A 24748-nucleotide genomic window follows, 5' to 3' on the forward strand; every position below is an offset into this window, starting at 1 on the left:
CCTTGGGGCATGCTAAGAACATGCTTATCATAGAAATTCAGTGTGGGGGTAATGTCAAAATCAGCAGCAAACATGCTCTAGAAGAACACCGAGGGCCTTCTGTGTGAGTCACAGGACCGCCAGGAAATACACGGCACAGCCTTGAACTCATCCAGCGCTAAGAACCGCCTATGCTCACTCAGGCTCTCCCAGGACTGCTTCCATGTAGGAACGATGTCTGATTTCATCTTCCTGCTGCAACTTGGAGAAAGAACCAATCTCATGTCCATTTATTAAACAGTAGGGGCCTATATTCCATAAACCATTTCAACTACACTTTATTCAAGTCAAGCTTAGTTTGACTAAATTAATGGAAATATGAACCAAAACTGTTGGCTTAGAAATCTCACTAGTCTATAGATTCTCCTGCTGACTTGTGATGCAGGAGGCTCAAGTTTTGGCAGAAGCACTGTTGTAACTAGCTGTGTGTCCTGCACAAGTCATTTAACTTCTCTAGGTTTCAACACATAACACAGGAATCAGTCCAGATGATACATAAGGACTTTTCAGAGCTGTATCTATATGGTTTCTCTGAGTATTGGCATAAGCAGTTACAGCAGAAACCAAATGAATACATTCCAGAAACTGGCAAGGTCGTGACAGTCTTGACTACATCAATGTGCAGAACCTCATGGAGGAGAACAAAACTTTCATGGCTACTGCCTGGCACCTACTTCAGTCCCAGAGTCCATCTCCTGAGAATGGGTGGAGACACGACCCAGTCCCTCGGTGGGAGTCCCGGCTGGGGAGTGGCTCTGCTGCACTAGGTCTGGGAGGTTGATGTGACCTGCGAAGCCATTACTGTCACTGTGGCCAGACCTCTTCTTCTCTTCAGCCGTCTGGAGGGTACAATACAGAGAAGCCATTAGACAGAGGGAACAAACCGAAGGTTGACATCACTCCACAAATCATAGATGCAACAGGCTCTAAACTGATATACTAGGGAATGTAAGATGGTACAAAGATCAACACCTCCCCACAGATGCAATGGACTCCAGATTGCTTTACTGGGGAGTATAGGATGGTAACATTGAAACTTCTACTTTGACTAAGAAAATAAAGACATTAAAGATTGTTAATATTTAGTAACTGGACCAATCTTCAGGACTTATGCTACTGTATGAGGGATGCCATAAGATAGAGGGCAAAGTCAGGACCAGATCTGCCAAGTTCTCTTCTGTAGTGTGTGAGCATGTGTCTGAGTATCACCAGATAACTGGATTTACAGACCATAGTGCCAGATTATATAAAAATGATTTTCAAATCCAGCTGAAAAGAAGCATTGGCGTGAAATGATACCAATACCCTCTCACTATAAAAGAGCCTATATTTCCAGAAAATTCAGAGATGCTATTTACTCAACTCACAAAGTTCTTTGCCATTCATAAAGTCAAAGCAATGATTAATCAGATCTGACCAGAGTCCCAAATTAATGAAATAACCTAGTAGATCATTTGAAAATAGAGACTTCTGTTCTCCTCTTTGTTAGTGTCTACTCTTTCAGCAAACAACTGCTGTACCTTGTGATGTAGGCAACAGAGAGATAGTCACCACAGCTGGACAGGGACTTGAAGCACTGTTTATAGCATTCCGTTTAAGCATCCTTTCAAGATAACTCATAATGTGGGGCTGGAAAAAGGGCTCAGGGGTTAAGAGTGCACACTGCTCTTGGAAATGACCCACGTTCAGTTCCCAGCACCCACACTGGGTGACTCACAATTGTCTGTAACTCCAGCTAGAGGGAATCCAACGTCATCTAGACTCTGTGGGCACCTGCATTCATGGGCACATACGCACACACGTACACAGGATTAAAAACAAAAAGAATCTTTTAAAGGTATTTTGTAATGCATATACGGATGCAGTGGGACAGAACTCTGGACAGGTTTATGAAAATAGTCTAAAATTGTTATTGATAAGAGCGCATGCGTTAAATGTTTTCACATCACTCCTCCAGAGGTGTCTCTTCCCTAAACCCAGGGAACACAGAGGATTAAAAGAAAACCCCTAAAGCCAGTGCATTTAATTGGCTAGCTTTGCAATTCTCCTATCTAAGTGTAACTTAGCACTCACAGATCAACCATTCTCCATGTCTCTAACTCTCTGCTCCCTCAGTCTCGGGTGGACCTTTCTGTTCTCAGCTTGAATGAGATCATTGCTTTGGTTTCCAGATATGAGAGAGATCATGTGATACTACTTCGCTTGATATAATGATCCCCAATACCATCATCTATCATGTCATAAATAACAGGATTTTATTCTTCTTTATGGCTCAACAGCTTCACGTTTTGTGTACAGACCACAGCTTCCTTATCAGTTTCCAAGGTGATGGACGCTTAGGTGGTTTCCACTTTCTGGAAGGTGTGAGTGTGTTAACATAGGAATACGGATGGCTCTTGACATGTTGATTTCATTTCCTTGGGAAGGTCCCCCAGTGGTGGGACTGCTGGGTCACATGGCAGCTCTATTTTAGTTGACATCACACCAAGAACACACAGGGTCCCTTACTCCACTTCCTTGCTGGAGCACACTACTCTTAGTCCTTTGGATAACAGCCATTCTAATTTAGTCTTTGATTTTTGTTTTTGTTTTGCTTTCAATCCTCTTGACGACCCATTATTTTGAATATCTTTTTGTGTGTCCAGTAGCCATTTACATGTTCTTTCAAATTGTCCATTTACAAATTATTTTTCTATTGAGGTTTCTGAGTTCCTGATATGTTCTAGATATAAATACAGCAGTGAGTATCTCCCCGTTTGGCAGGTTGCCCCCATTACTAACTATGCCCTTTATTGTATATAGTTATTGACTTCCTATTTTGTATCTAACTAGTTCACTAAGAATTTCAGGGCAGACCCCAGCAATGATTTCCTTACCCCCCTCCTTTCACACTCCCCTGTCTCCCTGCCTTCTCCATCTCTTAGCTCAGCACTGCTGAACACCTACGAAATACGAAACGGTTTGCTTAACACGGAACAGCTGGGAACATGGCAAATATGTTCCCTACCCTCTGGGGTTGGTATTGGCAAGAATGCATGCCACTTCTTCGGCCACTTCACTGGTCCAGTGTCTAATATCATCATCAACCCGACTAGACTTGGGGTCACCCAAAAGACTCATCTCTGGGTGGGTCTGTGAGGGTGTTTCCAGAGAACTTTGACTGAGGAGGGAAAACCCACCCTCAGTGTGTCCTGGAGGACCAGACTCAGAAAGCCTGATGTGTTTCCTGACAGTGGACCACCTGCTGCTATGCCTTCCCTGCTGGGGTCTACTGTATTCCCTCATACCCTGAGCCAAACAAACCTTCTTTCCTTAAGCAACTTTGCTCAGACACTTGGTCAGAGTGGAAAATAAAAAGCGATCACACATGACTTTTCCAGACTCTGCACAGTGTACAGTGTATGGTTTCTGGCCTGTATTTGCTTCTGTCAGGAAACACAAGTAGCCACTTCTTTGGTGTGTCTGAGATAGAACAGACTCCCAAGATCGCAAAGGGGTGTGATTCATCTATAAGGAAGCTTGAGAAATGATCAGAAAGCTTAGTGTCATCTCTTTCTTGAACTACAAACAGCCCCAGCGAGGGTCCTTTTCTCATTTCATTTTGTCACAGTGTTCACCGTGAGCCGGAAGGGTGCATTGTCAGGGATAAACATTTCATCTTCTAAGTGACATTTCGGGAGTTCAACTCTCATCCATCTTAGTGTCCTTGCTTTTTATGCTTGCTTAACAGCTTTTCCCTCCTTCCAACTTCCATTCCATACTGAAAAGCCTTTTGACATTTTCCCCCAATTTCCCCAAAGCATAAATCACATCTTGTCACTTGATAATTTCTCAGTTTCTCTTCTATCAGTGGCATTTTCTCCCAGGTCTTGAAACTGATGAAGCTACACTGGTTATTAAAGAAAGACCTGAAGGGCTAGCTAGGGACGTCTCTCAGAGATTGAAAAGCCTGGAGCAATGACCCTTGAATCTACCCACTGTGACTCATCATCCCTTGATTCTGCCAACCAGCATCCTCTCATGAATCGCCTTCTGTGTGCTGTGCTCCCCTGGGAACACAAAGGAACTGAACCTTATTAAGAGAATCTCAACCTCTCCGGTTTTGATAGCCTCACCATTCCCAGAAGGACGAGCATAAATATGCTCTGTATTCCAGCAAAAGCCAGATACTGTGCTAAACACTCTGCATCATGTGCCATTGAGTCCTCATAGGAGCACCGTGGGCAAGCTTTGATTAGCCCCACCTTACAGATGGAAAAAGTACAGGGCAAGAGCGCCAATGAACTTTCCTCAAGGCTTTCAGCCTAGGCTGTGCGGTGGTGGAGTCCAGCAGGTCTGGCTTGCACTACTGCACCATAAGAGCTCTACTCTGATAGGTTATGGAACCAGGGGTGGAAACCTGGGACAAGAAGGACCAAGTTCCCAATACCAATCTTGGTCAGCAGACAACCTGGGCTATGGTGAGGATATTGTAATGGACTGAGAAGAGAAGAGAGTCCAAGAATATGGAGGGAGAGAAAGCAGCTCTGTGGAGAGAGAACGGGGAAGAGGGGAGGCAAGCAAGGGTGCGAGCAGGAGATGCCTACAGCAGAGCGCTCACGGTAGCCGCCTAAGCCCTTGCCTACCCAGGTAGCTCACTAGCTGTGTCTTGAGCTCCTTCCATGGAATATGCATATAAACAGCTTGTGAATGTCTTCTTTCTTTGTGTGCTACCTTCAGTTCCCCTCCTGACCCCCTGAACTCTGTAAAAGTGTGTTCTTTCTTTTTTATTTATCATAAAAAGAAGCTGCGTGGCACTAGCTAGTGTTCTCATTCAGCTGGACCAATAATGGAGAGGGCAAAGATAGATTCAGGGAAGTGCTACAGAGAGAGAGGTCCACTGGGTCCCAGGAAAGGCTTCCAGAAGGGAAAGTCGAGTCAGAATAGAATGGGAAGTAGAAAAGCAGGATAGCATTTCCAGGAGATAGGCCCCGGTAGACAAGATGGCTGGTAAGAGCTGATGCAGCTCACTCTAGTAGAGTAGAAAATGGTTCTATGAAGTATAAGATGAGACAGGGGAAAGACAGTAGCAAGGACGTGCACCACGGGGGCACTTTATACATGACAGAATCACAGGGAGCATGGCCAATATAGTCTTCTAGAACTTTCTCTTCTACTCACACAAGAATGATGAACTGAGTGAGTTCTGATGGTCACCCTGTGAAAGTGAACTCACAGTATCCTATAAGCTAAATTGTGGCATCATAACATAAAATTTAAACTTTGAAAGTTTGTTTTACTTTAACCTGAATTTACTTAATTTTTAAATACATGCATTTTTAGTGTTTTTTTTTAATCTTAAGGCTTATTTGATGGTTAATTTTATGCATCAACTTAACTGAGCCACAAGGTACCCAGATTAAACATTATTTCTGGGTATGTCTGTCACATTGTTTCTAAGCATCAAGGAGATGAACCTTTGAATTGGTAGAGTTGATAGGTAGATTATTTTTACCAAATTATGTCAATAGGAACCATGAAGAACCATAATAGAACAAAAGGCAGAAGAGAAAAAATTGTTAAAAATAAATGTTGTGTGTGACATGTGAGTGTATTTGTAAATGTGGGCCCATGTGCATGGCGTGCCTACAGAGGTCAAAGAACACCTTGGGAGTTGGTCCTCACTTTCCAGCCTAGTCAGGTAGTCTCTTGCTGGTGAGTGCTGTGTCGTTCATGGTAGCTGAACCCAAGCCTCTGGGGTTCTCCTGGCTCTGCCTCATATTTCACCATAAAAGCACTGGGATTGCACATGCACACTGTCATTCTGGTTTGCCATGGGTCTGAGCTTTCAGACTCAGGTCCTCATTCTTGTGTGGCAAATGTTTTGGATCCAGTGAGTTGTTCCCACAGCTCATGATTTGCCTACTCCCGGTCTCTGCTCACTGTGTGAGTTGGGACATCTTATCTCATCTTTACCCACTTCGCACTGGGACTTATACTGCCTCATGTACAGGAGTCATTAGATTTCTTGTCCTCCATAATCACACAAACCACCTCCCCATGGGCTCTCTCTCTCTCTCTCTCTCTCTCTCTCTCTCTCTCTCCTTGGTTAATATGATTTATTTATATATATATTTATTTATTTATTTAGACCCCACACTTTGGGGCTGAGAGCCTGAGGAGATGGCTTAGATGATAAGGTGCTAGTCTTGCAAGCCCAAAGACCTGAGTTCAATACCCAAGACTAATGTAATTCCAGAGTTTGGAAGGCAGAGGCAGGTGGCCTCTGGGCTTGCTGGCCAGACAGCTTAGCTTTTTTGGTAAGTCCCAGAGACCTTGTTTCAATAAAGAAAGATGTGATGGCACTTGGGGAAAACCTCCCAAGGTAGCCCCTTGGTCTCAACATGTATGCACACACCTGTGCATAGACAACAAAAAACACTAAAAACCTACACTTGGTAAAAGTAACATTTGGAAACCGAGAGGACTCATGGTCTGAGCCCTCAGCAGATCAGCTTCACACAAGCCGCAGGTGCACACGATTTTGAAGGTGCTGGTGGCTGTGGTCATCAAATGTTGGGTGCTTTGAATGACATGGAATTGTTGGGTGTGGTCAGCAGCAGAAGTGAATACACGGCTCGCTCTAAATGTCTCCCTGGAGATACTGACTGTTGTAAAGATTCAGTCGTGTAAGGCTTTTTCCATTTGGAGCTAAAGAGTGATGCATTCTAGAACACTCTCTTGTGTTGTAAACTCTGATAGGAACCCTCTATCTCTGTACTAAAATAACCCTCCACGATGCTGGGAGCTTTATATCCCAGCAGCATACAATGCCAGCACTGCCAGCCAAACCCATTCTTCATCGCGGGCATACGTGAAAGCATTCTTTAAAGTCTACTTGAAATATTCAACACAGCATAAAATAAAACCTTAGCAAGTTGCTGTGCGATCTAGCTGTCTGGTTACAGCTGCACTGCCAATTTTACTTCAAAGGCCTTATTCATCTCGAAACTACACTTTCTTTCTTCCTCATAGAAGCGAGAGGCTGTTGGCCTATGTGGAGAGCAAAGTCTCTGAGTGGAGTTTCCTAGTCCTATCCTATCTGCAGAGAGAGGGAATGACCACGCTGTCTGTTTATGCTTTAGAGGAAAGAGCAAGTGATAAGAAGCGAGAGGAGACTGGAGTTGTTGGTGAAAATGAAGTAAAATAGTTAACATTTACCAAATACCTAAATTTACTAAGTAGTCCATTTCATGTTGTCAGTCATCCTATAAAACATATGGTTTTATTTATGAAGGTGTGTGTGTGTGTGTGTGTGTGTGTGTGTGTGTGTAAAACTGATGCAGAGTACCTTTCTTGATTTCTCTCCTCTTTGGTAGCTATGGCAGGGTCTCTCCCCTGACCCAGGCCCTGCCAATTCTGGCTACTTTAAGTAATCTGTCTGCCCAGGGGTTCCCTCTCTACATGGCTCTGTGTGTGTGTGTGTGTGTGTGTGTGTGTATTCTGGGGATTCAAATTCTTATCTTCACACTTGTGTGGCAAGCACTTTATCCACCAAGCCATCTCCACAACCTGTTCATTAAGTTTTCCAGAGGATAAAGCAGACGCAGGGAATCATGTGGTGATATTTCCCATTATTTTCCTCTCAAAGTTGCATGCAATGAAAAGAGGGCACTTCAGGGACACAGTGGAAGGACATGTGAAAGGGAACGTGATTCCCATCGAATGAAATCATGTTCCCAGACTTAATAAACCAAACCCCTTTTGAAGGGCTGGAGAGACGGCTCAGCATTAAGAGCGCTGGCTGCTCTTCCAGAGGATGGGGATTTCCAGTCCCGGCATCCCCATAGTAACAACTGCCTGCAAGCGCAGGCAAAGGGGATCGAGCGCCCTCTTCTGGCCTCTGTAGACATTAGACATGCATGCACCTACTACATAAACATACATGCAGGCACAACACCCATGCATTCAAAGCTGAAAACAAACGGCAAAGGCACACCTTTTAGCTGGTTTCTGTGTTCTCCAGTCCCAGCTGCTGGTTTTTTTCAAATGTTAATTTAATGAGCTACAAAGATAGCACAGTCTCTAGGAACTACTGAGCATTTTATATGAAAGCACAAGTGAGAATCCACGGGGGAGAGGCTAACACAACCACCGTCTCTACCAAGAGAGGACTTTCATTTCTGTTCCTGGCACTGGGAACATCTGTTCTTTGAAGTTTCATGTCCTCAGGCTCAGATTTTATACTCTGATTTGCATAGCTGCTGTTGAAGAATTGGGTCTAATGTAATTAAATCACTCTGCACAAACATGGGAGGGCACAGAAAAGAAGATGGCAGACCATAAAACCACTCGGCCACTTAGAAGCACAGGTTCCTAGCCTTCCCTAGCCAGCACACTTACAATATGTGCTATAAGGATTCTATGTAAAAGCTTGAATAGAAAAAACACGTAAGGGCTGTGCTTCCTTTCGATGGCTGTTACACCAGCTCACCTCTCTGATCATCAAGGTTCCTTCTCTGGAAATACTGGTGCCAAAGGTGTCCGCATGAGAGGTCTCCAGTCCATGTGTCCCGACCATTCCCACGTTATACTGCTCGTTGCTCCCCGGAGCTCCTGTTGGTCTGAGATGAGAAGAAACGGTAGTCACGGCAAGATGAAAACTCATTTTACAATGAAGTGACATAAAATGTAAATGCCATTTCCTGTCCAGATGCACTTCTTATTGGAGCAAATGCACATGACATAACATTACCATTGATGTTATTTGTGTGGTCATTGCAGCGACTTTAAGGACATTCTGTATTAACACACCTAGATGGGGGTTTCCATTTCTGCAGGATCTTGACCTATATTGTATCCTATTCTCAACTCAGACTGTGAGTGCTTCCTGCCTCCAAGGAAAAAAACTGATGCAATCAGCCCCAGACTTATGAGGCACTACTGACTCCCCAGTCCCACGACCTTCTGTGACAAACAGCATCCTGACTACCTTTGCACTTGCTAGTTCCTCTGTTGGCTCTTGGTCGGTTCCTTCTCTTTCCACTATTTTTGTTCTGAGAGACAGATACTTTAGGTTTTTTTCTTCCTTCCTTCCTTCCTTCCTTCCTTCCTTCCTTCCTTCCTTCCTTCCTTCCTTCCTTCCTTTTTTTTGAGACAGGGTTTCTCTGTGTAGCTATGGAGCCTGTCCTGGAACTCACTCTGTAGACCAGGCTGGCCTCAAACTCACAGAGATGCACCTGCCTGTGTCTCCCAAGTTCTGGGATTAAAGGCATGCACCACCCTGCCCAGTCAGATATGCTATCTAGAACACCATCTCAAGACTCACATCCAATCCCGCTTTAGCCTTCACTGTTCTTATTGCCATTTGCAATTCCTTTCTTTAACACACACACACACACATACACACACACACACACACACACTCACATATCATGTGGGGGGAGCTGGAGCTGGGTTTCATCCTAAAGAAAGTCATGTCCTTCCTTTGAGATGTGGCCTCTTTTGGAACTCATCAATTAGGATGTGCTGGCTGGTCAGTGAGCCTCAGGGATCCTCCTGTCTCTTGCTGTCCAAAGTGGGATTTAAAGCACATGCCATCACGCCTGGCATTCTTACATGGGTTCTGGGAATTAAACCCAGGTCCTCATGCTTGCAGGCAAGCACTTCTGAACCATACCCTTGGTCCCTGAGATTTTCAGGTCTTTAGCTTGCAATCTTCATTTCCTCCTTCTCCTTCATGAGAACACATGCTTGTCTTATCGCTTTACACACCCAGGTCAGTACCCCCTTGATTTATCCATGTTCTGTGATCAAAGTGTGTGGTATATATAAGCAAAAGATTCTTAGCATCAAGTTCTGGCAGGAACCAAAAGCAGTGGCAAGGTCTGAGAGCATGGAGGGTCTCTGATCAACAACTTGAAGGGATGTATCCCACACCTGAGCTTTTTATTTGATAACCTGTGGCTTCTAGGAAGAGCATTAAAATTTATATTATAGATAACATATACTCACATATATAAATTCATATCACACATAGCATATATATGTATGAAGTTTCTGAAATAGTAGGTATCCATGTTTTTTTTTCAATCTAGACAGTATATACCTAGTTTGTAACATGGAATACAAAGACGAATCATTAACAAATGGGAATGTGTTCTACTCCCAATGGCAGTTAACTGGGTCAGCCATGAACTAGTCTGCTAAACTCAAACAGTACTCAGTGCTTTCCTGAATCTCTGTGTTCAGGCTATACTGGTGTACATTTATTTCCAGGTGTGCCTTGCTATTGTGTTATGTACTCCCCCAGAGATCAACGGTAATCTAAGGATGTGATGACCTATTCACACAAGACCCACCAGATTTACACTAGCAGACACATTGGAGATCTTTCAAGGATTAGGTGACAGAGCACACAGGTAGTATGGGGTGCGGTGACAAGGTGCCGCCACCACCCCTAAAGCACAAACAATTGCATTTCCCATGTGCCCTGTGCCATGCAGAGCCAGTGGCATTGCTCAACAAGGGAAACACCATCACATCTGAGCTTCACTTAGATGATCATAAATATAAATATCCTTTATCCCTTGCACCCAAATTGTTTGGTGGACAAACTTGGAAAGTGGAGAACCAAGCAGATGCTGCGGCCATGGGTTCAAGACTTAGGGGTTTCATTGTTATAGATCTTTCTTCTGTTGATTAATTTAAAATGTTTTTTTAAAATGTGAAATGGTATCAAGAAATTATTTATCACTTGGAGAGCATTTATAATTTTAGTCTTTTAGTTCTTTTTTATCTATTTAAAATTGTCAGTGAGTGCTGGGTGTGGTGGCAAATGCCTTTAATCCCAGCATTCAAGAGAAAGCTGCTGATGATATCCATGAGTTCAAGACCCAGACTGGTCTACATAGTGAGACCCAGTCTTATAAAATAGTCTTATAAAAAGGACAAGATACCACCAGCTGACATTCCAGTATCCATAGGGAAAATCTTACAAGGCACAGCCCCTATAGTCAGTTAATGGCTGCTGAAAGGGAGAATTAGTCTTTCCCAGGGATGGATCACCTAATTGGTTATCCAATACCAAGTGGTTAGCCTTAAAAGGATCATACAAGTAACACTACACAGAATCAGCAGGTTGGGTTCACTTATTAATTCACATATATATTTAACAAAAAAAGAAACTATGGATTTAAGAAGGAATAGTGAGAAGGTGTGGGAAGGACAGAAGAGATGGGGAAATGATGGAATTAAGTTTTAATTAAAAATAAGATAAATTATAACACAAACAAAAATGAACCAGACCTGTCTGTAGTTTCATAAATATGATGATAGTTTGAAGATGTAATCGAATATTCACTCCAAGAACCAAGACATACACTAGGTTTCCACTAGCAGGCACCCTGCCCGAACTCTTGCCAAGGATTAGGGTGGCTCAGTGTCAGAGTGCTTGAAGTCCGGAGTTCAATCTACAGCAGTGGAAAAAGGATTCTCATCCAAAATGAAGAATCAAAATGATGAAAGTAATACCGGACCTAAAATGGACAGTGTGGCCTGTAGTAGGAGCTGTGGGCTGTGTTCCTGCCACCCAGCTCCAGGCCTCCTGGCTAGCTTATGCTCCGAAATAACAACACACAAACTGTATTCATATAAACACTGTTTGGCCCATTTCTATCAATGTGTGTAGCACCACGAGGTGGTGACTTATCTTGCCTAACCCATATTTAGTAATCTGTGTAGCACCAGTCTTACCGGGAAAGATTCAGCATGTCTGACCTGGCGGCTTGCTTCATCGCGTCTGCCCTGGAGAGGGGAGGCATGGCGTCTGAACTCACTTCCTCTTCCTCCCAGCATTCTGTTCTGTTTACTCCACCCACTTATGTTCTAACCTATCATGCCAAGCAGTTTCTTTATTAACCAATGAGCTTCCTCCATCAGTGGCCTATATTTTAAAGTCTCTCACTTGGAGCAAAGGACTGAATGGACTCAAGTATGGGTGAGAATTGATGTGTTTGGGATTAAATTCAAAAACCTACTCTGAGAGAAGAAGCTATTAATATTAACCACGTTCCCAAACACGGGGAAGCCATTGTTATGGTCATCTGGGGCATATTAATAGATTGGTAAGTCAAGTAGATCTTAAATCAAAGCCTTCTCTCATTTCTTTGGAACTTAATCTTACCTATGTTGTTTTTTTTCTTAAGGGGACTTAAATTCTTGTTTCAGAGAGTGTGGAGACCCAAAAATGTGAGCCTATTCTACCTTGTGTGAAGGTCAGAAAGCTTGAGGTTGCTCAAAGTTGTTGACAACAAGTGTGGCTACACACCCTGGTAGATGTGTAGGGTGTGGTTGCTTGGTGTTTTGGACATTAAAATGGCCTATCCAAGTAGATCCTCTCCACTGACCACAGGTCAGAATTCAAGCATACTTCTGCTCCTTCTTTAGAAATAGGAGGTTTGACCTAGGGAGTGGCTGCCTTCAGGCTACTTGGTCTAGGGTGGCTTCACTGCCTAAACAATAGAATGCTTTTCTCAAGAATGAATGACTTGATGTCTCAAGTATTGAAGGAAGTAACTGCTCTAGTTGTTCTTTGTATCATGTTAAAGCCGTCTTTGGCTTTCCCGCCTGTTGTATTGGGTATAAAAATGTATGGAGAATTAAACACAGGGATTTCATTATTCACTGGATTGCCTTCCCAGCACTGTCCTATGTTTCTGTTTTATTATTTTCACTCACATCTTCATTCTCTTTACTTATTTTTCTAATCCCGATGACCCTACCCTGGTAGGTGTTATACTTGTTGAAGCTGGTCTCTGACAAGAGATGTTAGGAACCCAAAGATCAATATTCAAGTATTTATCAAGGCCTCCGGGGGGGCACTTGTCCTCCCCTCTGTCCGTCAGGCATTCTCTGCTACTACCACAGGGTGAGGCTGAGATTGGGGACCACTGCCAGCTTGGTACTGTCAGGTCATGGTCTCTATGATCACAGACAGTCTCATTTCAGTTTTAATTCTTGATGATGGCTCTCTTCTCTCTCTGTGTCTCCATCTGTCTGTCTGTCTGTCTGTCTGTCTGTCTGCCCCCCTTCCTCTCTCTCTTCTCTCTTCTCTCATGCTATTCCTGCCTCAGAGGTCGGTCTCCCCTCTCACCTCCCCTCCTTTTCTCATTCACTTCCCCCTAATAAAAAAACAATTCTTGATAATGTTATGATTCTATTCAAACATTTTAATCACAGAAAGTATGGATATGGATACATATTCATTAAAAAAGACTTTTTAAAACCTACTTCTACCAAAGAAAATTCCAAGTGAACTCTTTATACTTTTAGCTAACCCTCTCCTTTTAAATTTCATTATTATTTTAGTCAAATAATTATCATTGGTCCATTTTTTCATGTAAATTTCATAGTAAAGACTACAATAATTCTTTTTTCAATATTCTCTTCTAAATGCTTATGTGATCACTTCTACCACATTAATTTTTACAGGTTTGTTTTAAAGGTTTAAATCTTACAGAAAAGATTTATGTGTCAATTATTGGTCAATAACAGATAGACCATGTGTACTATTACCCACTGCTTATTTTTAATATTTGCTAAATTTTTTTAGATGAGACTACATTTTTTTTGCTTGAGTCAACATTTATACTTTGACTTTTCTGGGACAGCATTGCCTCATCTGTTACCAATTTTAGACTATTTCAAGTTATATTTTCTATTATTTCAATCAACAATATTCCCTATAGATGGTATAAAAGGCAATCTGTATTTATTCCTTAGTTAATTTGCTTCTAATATGGTAAGTAACTCCTTTTAGCTAGTCCTAGACAGCCCTGCTACGTAGGATCATCCGGTTATGGACATTTTGTATATGTATTTTTAGGTTCTGTGCCTCTTTTATTAATTGCCTCTACATGTGCTACTCCACCACCATGTGTTCAACATAATGTAATAGCTTTTGATTGTAGAAAATTCCCAAGACTCTCTACATATTCAAATCACCAACCTACACATTTCTTTTTGAAGGGCAAAGTACAGCTCACGGTTTCCAGTCGGGGGTTGAAGACCCTGTTTACACACAGCAGGCCTGAGTCTATGGTGCTTATTCCTCCTGTTCCCTGACCCTTCTCTGGTCTTCCTTTTCAGTTGCTATTTTGTGCCCATTTCCTTCATGGATTCTTCTTAACTGCAAGAGGTCTCTGTCACTCTGCTTCATCTTGTGAAATCTTTTAGCATGCCCTAATCTGTGGTCTTGATTATGCTCACCCATTTATCCTGCAATAATAAACAAATACATCTAACCTCTTCACTCAATCACTTAGTTTCCTACTTCCACTCGGATATTTACATACCTGGGTAGCAGGTGAGGGCATGACCTTCCTCATGTAGTATTTATCTGAGTGACTAACTTTCGAACCATTGGTTTATTATGTTCACCCTTTTGGATCCCTCCCTCTCATTCTCCCCTATGTCTAGCCTAGGCCCTTCCTATTGTGCTTCCTCTCTTTCATTAATGGCAGTCTTCTCCTTCAAATTCACTGTACAACTGATTATTTTTTTCTTCCAACGTTCAGAAGTTCTTTGTCAACTGAGTTTAAAAGTTATAGGTCTTCATGAAATCTTTAAAGGTATTATTGGGCCTTTGTTTCTAATGGAATTTTAAAAGCAAATCCTACCCTCTTCTAGCTCAAGCAATATTTAATGTACAGTTGTTTTCTGTGCATATTATATGACAAAACCCTCGGTGATTTGTCTGACCTGTTTCCCAGTCTGCTTCTTTCTTATTCTCTGCCTTCCCCAAGAGAGCACATTTTTTAACACAGTTCAGATGCCTCCCCACTGTTTCTACAGAGCCCTCTACATCTCTACACTGCATCCACACATGGTCCTTCAATGATTACATCTCTTCTGTGTGTATGTCCTTGGTATTATGTGACGAGTGTGACATTCAAGAGGCACCTAGTAAGTGTTCAGTACATGACTGGAAGGCTTTTTCTAGTGTCCCTAGTAGAAATTTTATTCAGGGTTTTGATTTTTGTCAAAGCATAGGCCTTTTGTACATTACTAAGTTACTAGCTATAAAGATAATTATTAGCATGTTTAAATTAGGCAACCAATGCTAACTTCTGTCATCTAAAAAGGCACCTTTGGTACTGGATTCACTATGATGTATCAACATAAGTTTTGAAAATTCAGTGGATAGTATGGGAAAAGCAAAATCATTCTGTTCAGATAGCCATAGGGCTTTGTAGTACAAAGAATCAATTCTAAGGTATATGTACTTAAAATCAGGGTTGGTTGATGCTGGAGAGATGGCTCAATAATTAAGAGTATTTGCAGATTTTTCAGAGGACTGGGGTTTAATTTCCTGTGTCCACATGGTAGCTCACAATCATCCCTAAATCCAGTTTTAGGGAACCCAACACCCTTCTCTGATTTCCACCAGGAACATACATGGTGCACAAATATACATGAAGGCAAAGCATTCATATGCATAAAATAAATAAATCTAAGAAACTTACAAATTAAAAATTTTAAATGATGTTAAAGGCTTCCTGTAAGCATGCAAACTGGGATAGAAAATCTGTTTTAGACCTATGTGAACCACTTCAGTGAGGAGGGAAGGGGGAGAAGGCACTGGCCTAAGCAACCGCGGAATCCCCAAAGAGGAACAGTCTACAAGATGCCTAATCAATCTTTAACACTTGTTTCCAAAAAGAAATAGAGTCTGAGAAACTGTCCCAGCCAGGAGGAGCCTAAGAAGTTGTGACAGCTAATTCAACACGGTGGAAGAGAAGGCCATGAGGGTCAAAGCCTGCTGCTCACTCATGTAGCACAGGCAATGCAGATCTAGGACATTCCTCCTAAGGACTGGGTAGATAACGAGATGGGGCACAAACACTGAATTCCGTTATCACCTTGATTTTCCTATAAAACCGCAACTACCCTAAAAAAAAGTAATGCTTAGAAACCATAAAGGAATGGGGAGAAAAAAAAAAAAACCAAACCCAAGAATGACTATGGCCAAAACAACAAATATCGCCTCTTCTTGTGTTAACTATTCATTATTCGAGAAATAATTTTTCTTAGTATAGAGACTGGGTGGGAAAAATTAGCTATCCATAATCCTATGGAGATGATGAAAGACAAATTAAATCAAAACAAGCAATAAAATCCTACCACTGATTCAGATGAAAAAAAATACAGGAAATTTCCTGTAATTAGAGTACTGGTTTGGAACAATAATTCCCTCTAATTGGATTTTTCAAAGTGCTCCTGGAGGGACTGATTCAATTTAATTCAATACAATACATGCTTTTAGGTACCTGCTTTCTGAAAGGTCCTTGGTTTGGCAGAGGGGAGTGGACAGAAAATTCTGGCATGGTGTGATTGCTCAGCTGAAGCACTTACTCTCCACAGAGCAGAGGGCTGCTACGGATCACTCCTACCCAAGGCAGGACTGCCAGACAAAGGGACGAGGGTAGGGACCCAAGGCAGGACTGCCAGACGAAGGGACGAGGGTAGGGACCCAAGGCAGGACTGGGAGGAGGGTAGGGACTGTGGCTCTGAGGAAAGGAGTGCACTGGGAAAAGGCTCCGCGACTGTCTGGACGCTGGAGGCTTCTGTTGGCTGGAATGCGTCAGGGCAATCATTGGTTGGCTTGTAGGACTGAGGGATAAAGTGTGGCCAGTCACCCCAGAGCATGAAAAGCACTGGAGGGCAAAGGCCTTCAAAGGAGGCACTGCAGTAGCTGAGGAGGCTGGCAATGAGCTGGAACCATGGTGCTTTAGGGAGAGTGGAAGGAGGGAAAAAGAAGCCACGCGGCTTTCGTCATCTAGATGACATCATGGAACTGATAAAATGAATTGTGTTAGGACTACATGGTCACCATCTGAACTTACTTTTTTATTAAAAAATATTTTCATTTACATGTATTTGTGAGTGTATGTATGGCACATGAGTTTGGGTGCCTGGGAGGGCAGGAAAGGGTGTTGGTTCCAGGAGCTGGAGTTACAGGCTATAGTATGCCACTGGGTGAGGCCTCAGGCCTATACTCCATCCTCTAGAAGAGCAATGAAGTTTCTTAATCACTGAGCCATCTGGTCAACCCATAGCCAGTGCCTTACAGTCTGAAGCCTGTATTGGGACTGCAGGGAGCACATTGACACAAAGGGTACCTTTTAGCTTGCTCCACATGATGCAAACTGCCCTTGTTCTTGCTATCATATAAACCTTTTACGTTTCCTGGCTATAATAATCCATGTCTATTATATACTTGGTGATATACATATAATAAAAGTTCTTTACAACTCTTAGACCAGTTGTAATCACTTATGCTCTGGGGCTATTTTTTCCACTCCCTAGCGCCCTCCAATCCCACCATGAGGTGTTGCAAAATGCAATCAACTAGTTAGGGAGCTCAAACTTAAGGGGAATTCTACAGATTACATGGTATGCAACAGTATGAAACCATACTAGGATGATTTCTTATCTGAACACTGGAACCAGGGCTGCTTGTGTGAAAGCCTGAACCTCCATTTCTGAGAAGCTTGTCCCGTGTGCACTTCGCAGGAGTGACTTGTGTTACAATGATTTCTATTTTCTCTAAAAATATACAGCATAAAACTTGAAAGTCCATCTTAACAAAAGAATATGAAGGCAGTAAGAACATGTACAAAGAGACCGTAGCCCCAAAGCATTTAATGTGTGTAGAAGTAGCTGTTTATAATGGAGTTTTAATAGTATAAAATTTCTAAGGCGTGTTGGAGAACAGACTGTATCTGTTCTTAATCCTCATGAAAAAACACCTATAATTCAGACCAAACTGGAACATACAACACACACACACACACACACACACACACACACACACACACACACACCTCTTTGTCTCCCTTTTCTGTGTGTGTATAGTCTTCAATGGACAATCATTTCAATCTATCTAAAATTTCCAGGTCTTTAAGAACTACAGCAGGTCTTGTCTCCACTGTAAGCATTCCACTGTCACCTTAGCTTATCATTTGTAACCAGAGTCGTAGTAACAGATCCTGTGAATGGCTTTACCAGAGTGTCCAAATTGTCCCACTGAAATGCCCTCCCTCAAACATAGCACTGATCATGTAATACTCTGGCTCAAGATAGAAACAGTTTCCAATGGTTGCATGCTAACGTGTACACTATTGCTCTGGTGTTTCTGACCCAGATATTCTCCTCTACTGTGACAACTTCATGTTTACTCCGTACTCAGTCTTCTCTGTGTTTTTTTTCAAGCCTTCCTCTGCCTGGATTTTCTGGTCCTATTCTGTGTACTTATCTGTCTTTCTGACTATTATTCAGGTTACTAACATCCATGCCTTTCCTTTGGATCAGGCCATAGGTCTGGTCTTGCCATTTTGACTCAATATGATTAAATCATGGTTGATTTGGAGAATTATTGGAAAGATGTTCAATTCCAGACTCAACAAAGTCTTCAGAGTAGAGAGATGGACAAGCCACTATCCCATCCTCAGGAACTTTCTCAGCTCAAACAGGGAGGAAAGCATGGCAACAATCCTGACTCAAGATATGACATGTAAGCTTAGGGCTACTGGGGAAATAGTGGCAATGGAGAAGGGGAAGGAAGGGGCAGAAATGGATGGTTCTTCATAGCAGGCTAGGCTGTGGGTAGGTGATTTCCAAATTTCCGGATGAGCAGATGGCAGAGAGAAGCACAATGCAGTCTATTTCGGGAATTTTAGAAAATAGATGTTTTGTCCTGAAGAATAAGTTCTAATTCTCCTTTAGAGGGTAGAAGGGAAACAGCATTCATGGAGTTACAAAATATGGTAGGGGCTTAGAATGTTCTTTCATGCTTTTCCACAAATTATCTGTGGTTGGCCCAAATGATTGGATTACCTTGCATTCTTCCATTTATAATTTATCTCTGTAAAGAAGAACTTTGAAGGCAGAATATAAGTACACACTCTCCAGATGCCACAACCTCCTCAGCACAGGATTTAACTTGTAGTGGGAATTGTAGGACTCTTTCAATTTCACCATCAGCTATTATCCCAGCAATTGTAGGCCCAGTGTTTAAGAGAACTTTAAGCATCTGTTAGGAGAACTGAACAACGCTGAGTCAAGACAAAATGAAAACAATCAGCGTGTTTTGTGTAGATGCTCAGGCTTAGTAGTTCTGCCTCTAGAACAATTTTATTTGCTATTATAAGACAATTTAGCATAATTTGTCTCAAAATATCATATCCTAGCATATTTATAGTTGTCAATAATTGAATAGCCAACACAAGCATGGATTTACAATGATGGTTATTGGATTTGCCTCTCAGAACTGCTTGGGTGGCACCCTCTGAAGACTGGCTACCCCTGTCCTTCTGTAGTCTATTAAGGGGGACAATACTTATAATCTTATGACATCTTTCAGTAGAGTCGTCATGTTCTGGTGGTCAATACTGACAGATAATCTGAAGAAATAGAGGAGAATGAGAGAGAAGATGGGGAAGTTAGCATGGCATTTCATCAAAGTTATGGCAACCCAGGGTAGTAACACCATATATTTATTCTGGGAGGAGTTAGAAAAGCAAAAAGAATGGATATGGACAACCAACCCAAGAATCCGCTCTGAGGAAGAAAACCCACTTAGCTTCCTAGTCATGCTGCGGGAAGAAAGAAAAGTAAAAACCAGAATGATTTGGGGAAATCTAGGCAGACACATATAGGAACAGAAATATACAAAGATAAGACTTAAAGAATTTGACGGGAATACGTGAAGGTGCTGGTGACAGGAAAAAGAATCAAGGTCTGAGGAGATGCCTCAGTGAGTGAAATGCTTGCCATGCAACCATGAAGGCCAGGTCTAGTGGTGCACACTTGTACTCCTGGAACTGAAGAGGTGGAGGCAGGAGAGCCAGTGAGCACCAGGTCAGCGAGGGAACCTGTCTCCAAAAAATGTGGACAGCATCTGAAGAACGGCATCCAGGGTTGACTTCTGGTCTCCATATGGACATGCACATATGTTTAGCATGCACACTGCATACATGTCAACATCAGTACATGTGTACACGCATAGATATACATACAAAAAGAAAAAAGAGATCAAATAAAAAAGACACTGAAGAGCATGAGGTAAAAAATAGTAGCACTCATTATGTCCTTGAATGGTTATTTGCCTCTTGATTATTTCATTGGGTTGCTAATATCTGACGCCATGTGCATTCGTTTTTGCTTATTATTGGCCATGATGGTAGGTGGAGTATGTGTCTCCTGTTTATAATATCACAGCCCATGATCTCATTCTCTTATTTACAGGTGGAGAGATGTGTCCCAGTGGCCTTGCCTTCCATATTGTTTGTCTTTGAGATGAAAACAAAAAGCAAGAGCCATCTAAAGGGTAGTGAATCTAATAGCAAATGGGCAGGCAGGGCATACACAGGCCTAGCAGCACTACATGCTGTAGGTGACAGAAGCTAGGCAGAGAGATAGCTGTAGACTATGTTCTGAGAACTCAATTCCCCAAAGCCTGCTCACTTGGTCAGTGACCTATGTGTGATTTGTATTTAGCTAATATTTCTCATGTTTTGGTTTGGAGACTCAGTCCCTTCCTGGTCTTCATGTGAGAAACAGTCAGATCTGGTCATGGTGGTGCGAGAGAATTGTTTGTATTCTGTCAATCATGTTTTAAATAAACACTGATTGGCCAGGCAGGAAATATAGGTGGGAAAACCAGACAGGAAGTAGAGGTGATGCAATTAGAACAGGAGAATTCTGGGAAGGAAGAAGCTGATTCCTCCCAGTCCTGCGCAGACCACTGAGGAAGCAGGATGTGACCTGCCAGCTGAAAAAGGTACAGAGCCACATGGCTAAAATAGATCAGAATAATGGGTTAATATAAGCTACAAAAGCTAATAAGAAGACTGAGCAAATAGGCCAATCAGCTTTATAACTTATAGAGATCTCTGTGTGATTTTCTTTGGGACTTGCTGGCTGTGGGTACTGGGCAGGACAGAAACCCCAACGAGCAGGCTTCTTCATGTTACAGCGTGGTGCTAAGCATCTATAGTTCCAGCTATGCCTGAGGCTGAGACAGGAGGATAGCTCAAGCACAGACAGTCAGGAACAACCTACAGACTCTATCTCAAAACAACAACAACAATACCAATAATGTCTTACATTAGTCTGGGGATGTCACTGACAGCCACTGTCCCATCGTGTGTCTCACTCTCCCCATCTTCCTCTTCCTCCTCACTGCTCTCTGACTCTTCACTGGAGGAGGAGTAGTCGGTCACTTTCTTCAGTGGGCGGTTTGTTTCTTCAATCCGGAGTTCTCTTAATTCTTTAGCTAATGCCGTCAGGTCCTATGAAAGAAAAGTTTGTAAGTACATGGAGTGTAGGTGCAACCAAAGCTCTATTTCCCAGCCAGTCGTTGCTCCAGCTTAAGCAACAAGAAAAAAAGAAAGGAAGAAGCTCAATAGAGAACTGTGACAAACACAGTTATTGTATGGAACTAAGAAAATGATGTTTGTGTGGAGAAACTAAGAGGCAGGAGATGAGATAAATTCAAACTTTGTTCAAAATCAGTAGCTAGACCAGGACTAACAGTGTACGTGACATGTGTGTGTTAGACTGGGACTGACTATGCGTGTGCATATATGTGCATGCCATGCCATGTGCATGCGCATACATAAAAATATTGTTTTTCTTTCTCTTTTGAGAGGATGAGATTGGTCACCCTCAGACTTGAATGGGAAAATAAACGGGATTAAAATTTGTTCCCCAAGTATTTGGAATTACCGCCAAAGCCCCGATGATGGCCTTTCCTCTCTCGTGAAGGCTACTGGACCATAATCTAGCCTCAATTGTGAAATAGAACAGTTGCCAAGGTTCATTTGGTGTGAAATCATTCCCCAAAGAACAAAGGTACCACATCAAATGACAGCCCACCCCAAATTCCAGTGTCACTGAAATTTAGAGCCACATGAATACATCAATCAAGAGGAATGACAAACAAACAAACAAACAACAAACAAACAAACGATCAGTTCTCTTCCAGCACGATAGGTGTTTTTCATCTTTAAGTTTTAAATTCCAGTCACCTGGCAGAACCCCTCACAAGAATGCTGAAATGATGTGTAAACACCCAAAGGAAGAGATCATTTTCCATGAGTGTGATGAACCCCTTAGCCTTATGGATGTGATGAGGCAGGACTTGGTCACCAGGCATAGTGCAAGACAGTGTGCTGAGTGCCTGACTACCTTGATGGGCATGCTTTCAGAGCAAGGCGGAGGAAGGCAGTTCTGCAGAAGCATGGCCGCTCTACTTTGCATGGGTTAAACTGCCCATGGCACGAAGCATGCAGATGAGGAAGAAGCAATTTGACGTTGGTCTTACCATTTCTCCCTATTTAGGGGCCCATGTGGGGACCAGAGCATTCAGCGAGAGACAGGGAGTTAGGGAGAGAGAAACTCATTGAAAAAGACTAAATCCCACATTTTTTTCCCCAAAAAATAATTGGCCATATTCTCTCTTTATTTCAGTTCAGAAATGTATTTGTCCAATTCGCCTGATGTATGATTACGTCACCTCAGTGACATAAGTGCTCAATCCCAATCAGAAGAAAGATTATGATAAACATGCATAGCTAATGGTAGTTATAATTTTGAGGAACCCATATGCCATGGCATTGCTGTACTGTGGTCACATGGCAAGCACTGCTGTTTTGGTTAACACTCATGGGGCAATCACTTTGGTGCTTCACTAAAATTTAGGAAATTCAAGTTGTCAAGTGAACAAGTCAGAATCATTTCCTTTTAATATCATGTCTCAAAAGGAAAGCCACCTGAAGGTTCCATGAAGGAGAGGCTTCTGGAAATCCCAACTGCGTGTTCTACCCAAAAAACACATTTGCTGGGGCTGCCCATACATGCACACTCCCTCTAAACACACAACCCCAGTCTCCGCCGTCTGTGAAAGTGAATAGAGAGTTGGGTCCGAAAGGCTTAATGATGTTTGAAGAAAACATATTATAGAAGGGGAAAGCCCCTCCCCCCACACAAAGAATTTTACACACATTTATTTCTAGTTTCTTTGGCAATGCACCCAAACCAGGAAAGGCTAATAGCTAGCTTTCACCCTTATGCATATTTCCTCTTGATTGCTGCGGATACATTTATCTCTATCAAACAGAAAGTATATGAAGACCATGCTAGATGGGCACAATGGGGACAAGCTGTTGACAGATTGTCAAGACTCGGAAAGCAAGAGGACAGGGTGAGCTTCCCAACTAGCAAAAGTGACAGATTAGACACAGTTATTGCATATTTAGGTTTTTTTTTTAAATAAGGTAAGACTATCAATGAAAATAACTAATATTTAAAATTTTAAATGTTAAAATCTATTCTTAATTATGATTTAAAGAGAGAATATGGTTTAAGGAGCTTGTTTCTACTATCAGAAAGTCTGAGTAAAATATAATACTACCACTTATGATTTATTTAAATTAATGATACATTTTTTCCCCCGGGTATGGCTTCCTTATCTCTGACAGTTCAGAACAAGATAAGACAGAGAGATTTTAAAAAACCCAATCTATTTAGAATTATTTTGTAGATCCATAAGCCAGTAACAACTTCAAGAAAGTTTCACTTGTTAAAATGACCTACATTTCCCTAAATTCTGTATTTATCAACACTTTAAAATTAAGATCTGCTTTATAATTTTGGTTTTAATCAGAAATTTTTATTTCCGTGTCATTAAAAAGCTCTTTCATGAAACATAAAAATAATTGCGAATCTATTTCAGTTTAATTGGCAACATCTTGGAGAGTGGGGCACAAATGAAAATTTCAAGGTAGCAATAATGAGTAATCAAGAGTAATGCCCTTGAACAAAATTAATCTCCCATTGCCAGCAGCCTTTGTGGCTAGCTGAGCTTTTGTTCCTCGTATGCTCACGATGAAGAAAATGGACACTATCAAAGTTGCAGGAAATATACAGGATGCAATACTGTCACTGCTGGGTTCAGATGCATTTTCATACACTTTGTTCTCTGACAATTCCAATTTCCTCCATATAATAAGCCTTTTATGGTAATTTATTGCTTGGCTGTCTCAAGCCTGCAGTTAAGAAGTATAAAATGGGGGAATAGAAGTGCTATTTAGCAAATATTTATTTGAGAACGTATTAACTAAAAAAGGGATGGGGCCCAAACACTCCATTTCTTCCCACAGAGCTAATATGAAGGCAGTAGGGGCTCCCATCCAAAGGGGGCTTGGATGCAGCATTTCTCAGCTTCTTCATGACGTAACTTTTCATCCTGGTGGACTTGTTTCATCTGATGGTTACAGAATGTCTTGCTTCAAAATATGCTCATTTGGGTTTCTTTTTGTTTGAAATAATATAACTGAGTCAAATTTTACTCGCACTGGTTGAGCCATTATATTGCTGGCGGATTTTAATCTGATCTTTCGTTTCCATGTTGCGTTTCCCCCCTTCCTAGGAAAGCTAAAGGAGAGACATGGGGTGCATGGGGTGCACCCCTAACTTCAGTGGACCCAGCTTACTAATCATTACGTATATATCAACCCATCAACGGGTGATTTTAGAATTGCTCAGATCTTTCTTTACTCCAATAAAAACCTAACCTCCACACCCAGAGTTTGCTTCTGCACACAGACTTCATGACACACATTTAGTTAGTTATGGGAAGGTAAAGGGTGTTTGTCTTCAAAAGTTG

At 42.0% G+C, this 24748-nt stretch overlaps 1 protein-coding gene across 6 annotated transcripts in view; it reads right to left on the reverse strand.

Moving 5' to 3' along the window:
• The window catches only part of Tnik (TRAF2 and NCK interacting kinase), a 385833-nt gene that overhangs the window by 17700 nt on the left and 343385 nt on the right, over window positions 1–24748 (reverse strand). For all 6 annotated transcript variants that reach the window (XM_057756804.1, XM_057756803.1, XM_057756801.1 and 3 more), the window contains 3 exons: window positions 21187–21371; window positions 8513–8642; window positions 714–878 (listed from right to left, as the gene is read on the reverse strand). In XM_057756804.1, the coding sequence (XP_057612787.1) occupies window positions 714–878; window positions 8513–8642; window positions 21187–21371 (480 nt within the window). The remainder of the gene's footprint in view (window positions 1–713; window positions 879–8512; window positions 8643–21186; window positions 21372–24748) is intronic.

Source organism: Chionomys nivalis, chromosome 24 (assembly GCF_950005125.1).
Source record: "Chionomys nivalis chromosome 24, mChiNiv1.1, whole genome shotgun sequence".
Classification (NCBI taxonomy): Eukaryota; Metazoa; Chordata; class Mammalia; order Rodentia; family Cricetidae; genus Chionomys; species Chionomys nivalis.